General features: G+C 31.1%; 1 protein-coding gene across 1 annotated transcript; it reads left to right on the top strand.

Moving 5' to 3' along the window:
* Positions 1 to 443: 443 nt before the first annotated feature.
* LOC124372616 lies at positions 444 to 8,538 on the top strand (the record flags this gene model as incomplete). The annotated part of the gene is made up of 4 exons (XM_046831021.1): positions 444 to 582; positions 2,697 to 2,775; positions 4,119 to 4,364; positions 8,351 to 8,538. Coding segments are annotated over exons 1-4 (559 nt in total), but the record flags the coding sequence as incomplete, so codon positions are not given.
* Positions 8,539 to 10,518: the final 1,980 nt, after the last annotated feature.

Genomic DNA, 10,518 nt, shown 5'->3' with positions numbered 1-10,518 from the left:
AGTCAGTGGTTTCACAATATGCATTGAGCATTTTTTTCTTAAACTACTCGTACATAGATCTCAATTCTAGATCATTTGAATTTTTTAGCTGGGATCACAACACACAACGCACACACAAGCTTGAAAGCTCACTCGTTGGGAACGTGAAAGAACGAGAAAACACGAAGAAAGTTCACAACTGTTTTAATGTTCTCATAAATATGATGTACACCTGAAAGTTTGAAATATGATCGATCACAAAACAAACTTTAATTAAATACCTATACATACTAGTATCTAACTATAGTTCAATTCAAACGAGGAAAACTCTACAATGATGAGGAACAGTATTATCAAGCATTACGGCAAATCTTGGTAAAACCACTGGGTTATCTGCAAGTCACTGATAACTATTACTAAGAAAATAAACCCGAGGTGGGAGTGAGACGGGTAACCAACCAGTTCAGATGCCAACAAATCTACGATTTTCCTGTTCTTACTGAGGTACTTGTTCTCTGACCGGCTCATTCGTGAGCGAACCGTCTCAACAACCGGTCATGTGTTACAGAATGTCTGTTGGTATTCTTTCCATCATCCTACAAGGTACGTGTTCCATGGGTCACATCAGCATATGTACAATACAGTGCGCAGTATAAAAACTCTATCTGAAAATGATTAAATCGATTTTAAATTAGTTCCGATATACCTAAAACCATACTAATTATTTATTCCATTCCGATTCATTCACTTCATTGCAAAACATATAGCCTACATTATTATAGTTTAACATGAAAAACAATAAAATAACCTGATTGTAGTAATTTCAATTATGACTTTTGGTGTATATAAAGCCTTGGACACAATATTTTTACCATTTGAACATTTATAACTGTATAAAGATGATCGAATGGATTTGGCCATTATCATTGTACAATAGAAAGGTTATATAAAAATATAAAACAAAATCAAATGAAAAATGTGTTGATTTAACTTGTGGATGCTTGATATGCATTTAATTTGCATTTTAAAGGGATAAAAATAGTAAGATGTTTTGTTCACATCAATAATAACGTTAAATTCCGTTTTATCTTAACAAAATTATACAATGTTTCAATGTTAACGTATAAATAAACATAAATACGAATATTGTTGTGTGATAAGTAATTTAAAACTCTCCTCTCTTTTCTGAGTACAATGGTGAACACAGTTTTTTTAATATCTTAATAGGTTAACGGTTATTAAAATAAAATTCATCTATTTAATCCGTAATGATTTCATTCTTGACAAATTTACGTTTTTAATTTGTCTTTACATATACATATACAAATAATATTGTATTGCTTGATTATTTAATAATTTGTGCACGGTTATAGAATCATATTGTCTAAAAAAAAAAAAAAAAAAAAAAAAAAAAAACAACTAAGGTTGGTTTTTATAACATTCTTTATATTTGTACCCAACGTAAGATAGTAATTTTTTTGATATCTGCTTTTGCTCTTTTGATCAAGCACGAGCATGGTTTATATTAGATAAATATTTGCAGTTAAAGGTGAATTTTTTACGTCAAATTTGAATTGTATTATCTGGATAGTAAAGTCTATGTTTTATAACAGTGATTGCAGAAACAGTTGAAACAAAAATTTGCTGTTTCTCTTAAGCTTACTCTATGCTTTCAAACTATAAGTGTAAAGAAATTTAAAATAGTAATTAAACGATATAAAACATATTATATTTCTTTTGTCGCATTATATATGTTTACAAAGAACAGCTGATTCAATTTGAAAAGGCTCTTTCACTTAATAAACCATATGTTTGCTGCAATGCATTTCTTTACGGGTATTTCTGTAACTTTTAGAGACCAGTGGGGCGGAATTCCTGAATCGAGAACGGGATAAAAAGTATCCTATGTCCCTTCTCCCAGTTCTTAGCTACCTCCCTACCAATTTTCAGCCAAATCAGATCAGCCGTTCTTGACTTTTATACATAGTGTAACTAACACGACTTTCTTTTATATAATATATATATATATTTATTTTTATTATATTTTCTTAATCAGAGCAGAAAGGCAGGAAAATTTCGGCATCAGAAATGTAACTGATTCGAGCCAGAAAAGCGTGTTCCTACACGCGCAAAATCTGATATAAGGACGAGTAAAAAAATGTGATTTAACTTTTTATACTTTTATTTATTTTTAAATTTATTAACCATTGGGCACTGAAATAAATAAGTATCAGGTATATTTACTTCTGTTAACTTCTGTTTGAAAAAATATCATAGGGCTCCATATTACATCATACATGCTTTCACGAGGGAAGACTACTTTGATTATGAAAGTTATTTGCGAAAACCGTGGGTAACTGCTGGTTTCTAATACATCTACTTTATAAAGATTTTTATTTTCCTACAACAATGTAAAATAATAAAATGGGTTTAAAAGTATACTGTAAATACCAATGTTCTTTTTCATACTCTATACCACTGTAAATCCTTTCAGGCCATGAAACACAATTGTACAATTTTCAAATATTTTCATAGTGTTTAGGTTTATTTTTTATTTATATGCCTATTACCTAAACATATTTTCAAATCAAATGTTTTTTATTTTTGAGATTTAAGCAAATAATCTGTTCTTTGACTTACTATTCTTTGAGATGTTAGCTATGCACATGTCAAAACTGCAAACCCTTTTAATATACGTAGATATTGTCTGATTTCAGCTCAAATATTTATACACGCTGTTACTGGTTCAGACCCTAAAACGAACGTCGAATTTACAAGGTTTAGGAGGGAAACACCGTAAGTAGTTTCTTTTTTAGCCTACTTTATTGGTATACCAATGATTATAAGTGTAGTAAATGATCTTATAGCCTACATTAGTCATAAGATGTCAAGAAAAAGCATAACCAACATTCTCAAGACTCATTTATTATAAAACTTCTGAGTCACTTATACTATCATAAATCTACTGGTCTATATTTGTTCATATTGTGTAAAAAAACATTTCCAAACTTTTTGAATTTCTCAAAATAAGTTAAATAAGGGTTAAGAATAATTGACACTACATTAAATTTAGTTGTAATATCCTTCAATGAACAAGTAATATCCTTGGTTTTAGTACATTTATAAAATAATTTGATACATTGATTCTACTAGTGACTGCCCCACAGCTTATTCTTGTTCGAGTGCTGAACCAAGTCCGTCAGTATGTCAATTTGTCCGTCGGTCAGTCTGTCTGTATTTTCTTCGAAACATAGTTTATAGACCTGTGTAGTTTTCAAGAATGGGTGGAAAAATTCAATGTGCGTGACCTGAGAGGTCTTATTTGCACAGACTGACAGAGCAGAGTAGACATTGTATAGTAAATTTTATTATCATGCTATAGTAATTCACAATATAATTCGTAAAATCCTTAATCAAAAATCAATTTTAACTATTAAAAACAGTAAAATAGAAAATGAAAAATATACTAGAAATATAAGTCAATACTTTTTATATAATTCTACAGTCACATTCATATGCAAGTACCTTAGTAAATAAAAATTATTAATTGTATTATTATTACTTTTAACTACACACAAGAGAAATTTAGTCACGACCTTTAGGCTGCCATGGTTTTTAACTGATTTAATACGTTTATAGCGACTTTTAATGTCTAATATTCTACTATGATCTTTTATGTAATTATTTGTTCATTTATTTATTTCACTCTTTACGTTATTCCATTTTCAAAAACAAATATTAAAGAATCAAAACGGATGGTAAAAATATCTCATTGGTTTGCCTACAATTTATTAATTATATTTTTATAAGGTCATATTTTCCTACACGTTATTTTCTATAATTTTAATTTTAAATACTAATGGTTGCATTAAACGACATATTATTAAGTAGAATATCATATTATTATCCTCAACTGTTTTCCATCGTGCCTGTTACAAAAGTACCCAAAATTTAGAGATTTCACGAGAAGTTACTACAATTTCTGTTAATTTTTGTATATTCAGGCATACTGCATTACCGGGCTGTGGACTATGAAATTAAAAAAAAAAATGTTTCTCCACCAAAAAGCTGACAACACCAGCTTTAAAATAATCTGTATTTTATAAGCAGCAGAATTATAAAAAGTGAAATTTTACCAGTTCCGGCGGATGTCAGCTACCACAACATCCGCAGAACGGGGTGTATACCTCACCACAATGCCTGTCCGGAGATGATAGATCCGAGTGTCGCAACCTGCCCGGAACAACTGTCCCCAACAACTGGCTTCTCAAGTACCATTGCAGTCCTAACTATAATCTTAGCTCTGAAGTGGGAGTTTTCTATCTGCAACAACGGCACTTGGCAGAACCCATTGCATTGTCTCGGCAATTCTGGCAGCACGACGAGTAAGATTTTGTTCCGTTATTCTAACCTTTGTGTTGTATAGATCTTTTTAAAATACAATAATGTTGTATTTTGTTAATAGAGCTTGATAGAATTTATTAAAATCTTCTTTGTTTAAAGTTTGTTATTGACGCTGGAAGGTTTGATAGGGTAAAAGGGTATCGGACATTTGCCATTTTTATATGTTACAGGAAGAGGGTGTAACACAAAGTTATTACGAAAAAATTGGGAATCTCATCCGTACTTCGTCCTGGTGGAGGGGATTATTTTGGTTTTAAATAGATATAACAAAACATAAAGTGAAACAGAACACTAACCAAGAGAAAGGGGGAGTTTGGTAAGGCGAAATGAAGGGAGACAAATGCTGTTAATGTGGGACAAAACACTCTGTTAAGTTCAGTTGTCTACCATGAGGGAAGACGACGAATATGTCAACCACGTATATCATCTCTCCACCATATGCTCTGTTTTGAAACTGAGTTGAAGCCAGGGATAGTAACTAGGAGGGGTAAAAGCTACCACCAAGGATGAGGGAATGGGCGATGGTATTAAATCTCTATAGCCTATTTTCGAATTTTTCGTACGCCACAAATATTTATGTGTAAAGAATTTCGAAACAAAAAACCTTTATGTGGCCGGGATTATCGGAGAAAATTAGTAGAGTAGGAGCAAAAAAAATATAAATAATTAAAGCAGCTGTTAGAACAACAAAACATTTTTAGAGGAAAGTCTCTCGTAAATAACTAAACAAAAAAATGGGACGAAAGGACTAAAAAATTGTGATTACAGTATAACACCGTTATCTTAAGTAATAAGGGGAATACAATAGGTGAGACATAGGTGGGGGGGGGCGGCCACTAAGTGTGAGAATTAAAGACAACACAAAGAAAAATACAAAAAATACATTGGTGGAAAAGTCTAAAGATTATGCTCCAACAATGGGCTAGTCGAAAAATAATCACATCAAATTGGAGCTGGAAGCCAAAAATAATTACATTGGCGAGGGGAAATGGTTTCATCAAACGAAAACTTATTGGGGGCTTCCGATAACAACAAATTTAGCATACTAACAACCTAATAGTTCATTCTCTCGTTCAGGTTTAGACACACCCCCTTAGGTTTTACCAGTATTACAAAAAGCGAACTACCGAATAAAATGTACAAACAAAATTTTATACCAATAAAACAAACCCTTAACCAACAAAAATTCGTTACCGGTGTCAACAACCATAACCACAACACCGAGGTCTAGGACCAAAACATAGGGCCGGCTATGAAGACCGGATTTGCCTTTACACCCCCCTTCCGTCCCCCTCCTAACCATTCCGTCCACCGTCCCTTCCTGTCCCATCTGTTTATGAAAGACATGAAACACGGTGTCGAAGAAAGAGCCGACATTTAATCGGATTTTCTTGATAGTAATCGCACTTTCGCGCCTGTGCTGATGTTATATGTTGATTTTGATTCTCGTTACTTGCGACTTGCATTCTGTTTGCAATGACAACGCCTGCGACTGAACTCCATAGCAGCCTTTGTGTAGTGTTTTCGCGAACCCTTTTCTTTCCCTTCTTTTTTTATTTCTGTTCTTTATATTTTTGTATATATTTAATACCTCCCACGACCTTGACGAAGAGGATAGATTCCAATCCTCGAAACGTGGTGTTATAACCTCAAATTGTAAAAATATACACGCCCCAATGGCAAAATAAAGAACTTGTAAACAGTTTCCTGGCATTAGTTTGAATTATAGGAGCTTTCTGTCAAAGATTTACAGAATGTTTTTAATCGGAAGCAGCGAACTCAAATAAATAAGAAACAAAACAAAAAATAACCTAATAAAAAAATAAAACTCTGGGACCAGATCATTTAACTTATTTTAATCAGTTGCTAAGAAAAATAAAAATTTACCACTGAGATTTACTGTAGTTCTGAATCCAAAATTTTTTGGAAATAATACAAAAATGAAGTTATAAAAAATGTTTGACACCAAAAGTTAGTTTTCTTTGCAAATATGTTATTTTCTGTGTTAGTATTCCATACCAAAGACAATAATATAGTTTTTTTCATTGTTTCTATTTAAAGAAAGTGTGTTGTGTAACGGTTTTCTTCACATAATATCTCCAGTTATAAATGTTAAACCGTAAAATAATCATTTTAGACATTATATTTGTACAAACCCTAATGGGAAATTCTCCTGGGACCTACCTTAATCAACAATTTCATTCATGTTTATTATCAGCCTTCTAAATAATATATCTTGATTAAGTTATGACTTTGAAATTAGTGTTATGGCACAAGGTCGCACAAGCCTGTAAAACACTAAGTATGATCAAGTTAGAAAAAGGTTTGTTGTTGTATTTTGTGGTATCAGATTAAAAATAATAACTGATGGAATAGAGTGTAGTAAGCCCTGTTTATTAGTATGATATAACAAGTTTTACAGAGAAGTGATTTATATTTATATATAGATCATTAATGGAGATACGTTAGTTGATTAAGAAATAATAACCATTTATTACATGTGGGATATTGAAACATGACAAAACAATGGAATGAAAAAATGTACATCGCAACTTATTTGTTCCAAATAGTTACTCATACATTATACACACCACTACAAAACATTACACAGAATTACAGATATATATATGTACAATGCTCGGACGAATCTATAAAATACTCTTAGATTTTAAATAGTATAAATCCCGTTATTTAGCGCGGTCCATTAAAATCTAGTTCTAAATCATTAACTTCAACTACTTAAGCGAACGAGAACATAACCGAAAATTAGTAAATTGATGCAATATACCAATTGTGTTATATTATTAAAAAAATATATACTAAGTTAAGTTGCATTTAGTGTTGAATTAAACTTTTCCGAAGTTACAATTATGTTTGAGTCCAATGGCGATACAGTTGAGGTTTAGCACAAAAAATAATTACCTTAACCCGGAATGAGTTTATGATTTTTAGTCTTTAAACATTCATTAGCTCAGAGGTAAACGAACTAGGCTTGAATGTTAAAACAATTGCTCGAAACTGGCTCAACTGTAGCGTGAATACTTGCTTTCTTTAACAGTGAATCGTTCCCTTTAATATTATCATTAATTTTAATAACTGTGAATAACCGATCATGACATCGCAATATTTACTCATTTCAAAAGGAAGAGATAAAACTATTTCCACAGGAATTGGTTAATGTTTATTTATAAGTGTATCTATATATATGTTTCTCTGTTAGAAAATTAAAGTCATTGTAAACAATTTACAGCATTTTGACACAACTATTATTATACATTTACAATTTGGTAGTCAATCTAAAATTTGTTATGATTGTTTATGGAACCAAATAAGAATTGAGTTTTACTTGTCATAATGGTTTTAGGAAACAAACCATTTTAATTTTCGTAGTCTCTTACGTAACGTTTACTGATTTAGCTGATTTAACTTAATTCATAAAAATATTTCACGTATCCCCATAACATCAGTTTCTAAGATACAAAATTGGATAGATCTCTGACCAGAGTAGTCAAGTTATTTAATTTCCGTTTTAAAACGATTCTTGTGTATGAATCATTTAAGCTTCGAGAACAGATTTCTTCTAAAAAATGGATAAAACCAATTCTTTATCCTAAATAAGTGGATTAATATTCTAACGATGTGTAGTGAATTTTTAAGTTTTAGATTAATAAATGAATGTTTAATGTTTATGGTTCCGAATCATATTTTAATTTATGTATCTTGCAAAAAATGTAGGATGGCCACTCGTGACTGGGTAATTTTTTAAATGGTTTTTAGAAAACGCTCTACACATGTTTAAAACATCCTGTGCAAAATTCTGAAATATGATATTCTTTTAGAGCACAAACATATGAATATCGCTATTTACAATTCTTTAATGGCAGACGTTGTCGGTGAACAATATATATGGTATTATTACCAGGTAAATCAACATAAATCTATAAATATTTCATTAACCTGTATACAGATATGTGGCTTATTCAACTTGTCCATCTACGTTTGGGATTCCTTTAATTCTGAAGGGCTCGAACAACTCACCAAAGGAGAGTACCACCCTGGGTGGGCCGGGCTCTACAAAAAGAGAGACGAGAAGTGGGGAACTGGGGGGGTTCTGTGCTGGGGACTCTCATCTCTCCACATATTGTGGTTATACAGGTGAGATATGTGTACCCTCTCAATGTGTGAGTTATGTTAGTTTTTTCCGCCCTGCTTCAGAATATTTTGGTTAAAGTTGTAAAGGCAAAGTTTGATTTACACACAAAGCCAGTTTTGATTTGCAATCTAAGAAGTTGACCAGTTGACCTACACTTTGCATAGCGTTGTTTATCTTAAGTGTGCGAAATACTTGTAATATTACTAAATCTCATAAAACACATTCCTACCAAAATTCTAAGAGTGTTCTAAATTATATAATAAATTTTACTGGATACGAATTTGGGAGAGCTTAAAAAAATGTATATATTGCTTGAGTTTGAATCTCTATGTTTTTGAATAAGCAAAATCGTCTGCCATTGCAGCTTATCTAATTTATTCTATACCGAATGTAATTTCTCTATTCTTTTTTCCCCAAAGCTTTGTTTCCAGGTCCCAGATAACAGATAGCCTGGATTTAATATTTTGATTTAAAATGATTTAAAATTTTTTTATTTTCAAACATTTTTAATATAAGGTGTTATGGAGTTGATTTATTTTTTTGGGAATACATTCTTATTCTTTTTTATTAGATGTGATTTGTTCTTTTGAATTTTTTTTGAATAATTTCGTTTTTTCTATTTGTTCAAGTTTTTTTGATTCTGTAGCAAAATTCTCCCATTTATTTAAGGAAAAACTCAAAAGTCAACCCTTAAAACAAGACAGCGAAAAAATAGACAGTAATTTTTTTACCGATTTTTTGTTATTTTCAAAGTTATATAGTAAATATTTGATAATATTTCTAAGTTAGAAAGATTTATTTTACTTAATTGATTCTTTTTGGTTTTTAAGATTTGTAAAAGGGTCATGCAATTATTAATAAATAAAAAATTCATGAGACAAAAAATAAGATCGTCGTAGGAAAAGGAAAAGTATCATTTATTGACTTTATCAATTTTTAGGCAGTATAGAAAGAATAAACCCAAAGTCCTGACAAAAGTACCAAGACTTAAAACAAAGCTCTAACAAATAAGAAGCAAATTCTAAAATGTAAACCATGAAATAATTGAATTTTAAAGGAATAATTTTTAAAGTAAATTAGCGATTTCAACCTCTGTTGCAGTGCTCATTGTGTCGTGGATGAAATCAGTGATGCTGTTACTGCCACGGAAAAACGTCCCCAAAGGTGTGGGGTTGGGGAAATACTTAGAGGGATTTCTACAAAGAGGAAGCCTCCTCTGTGATTTTCCGACGTATGTTATAGGTAATTAATTTATTTTAGATAAAAAAAAAAAAAAATTTATTATTTAAATATACAAACACTCACAAACCAACACCCCACCACCATTACCAACCCCAATTTTCTATTTAATTTAATAAATTTAGTTATAAGTAATTTATTCCATAATTTAGAGCTTTGACTCACACAAGCAATAAATAAGGTCACTCTCTACTTACCGTACTGCTTGATAACCGTTTATTTTGAATGGTTAACATTTCTGAAACTTAACGTCCCCTTTAGTGACGCGTAGTCTATATGTTAGAAAATTTGGTTTGTAATATGACATAATATTGGAATCCAGTAGCTGTAATAATGCGTGTTATTATTCCATGCAATAATTACAAATGGTAGGATTTTCATAAATAACCGAAACACCCATTCCTTATTATTATAACAATCATTGGGTTCTAGGTGGTATAAATCTATTAGAAGAAAATAACATTTTACAAAATATGTCCATATTTTGTTCCAAATTGAAATTACTGAGTATATAGTTTTAAATAACTAAACTTAATGTATTCTCTTTCAGATAATTTAAACACACACACACACGCACACACCACACACAACCCCAACACCACACACACACACACACACAAAAACGTTATGATATATATATAATCTATATTATATATACATATATATATATATATATATATGAAACCGCACTTATGTATACTCACATACTGCGGAGATCGTTTTCACATGAGCGTCCGATACAC

This window comes from Homalodisca vitripennis, unplaced genomic scaffold (assembly GCF_021130785.1).
Source record: "Homalodisca vitripennis isolate AUS2020 unplaced genomic scaffold, UT_GWSS_2.1 ScUCBcl_3651;HRSCAF=9311, whole genome shotgun sequence".
In the NCBI taxonomy this organism is placed as follows: Eukaryota; Metazoa; Arthropoda; class Insecta; order Hemiptera; family Cicadellidae; genus Homalodisca; species Homalodisca vitripennis.
Note: the sequence above shows the minus strand (reverse complement) of the source record. Positions and strands in the feature narration are given on the sequence as shown.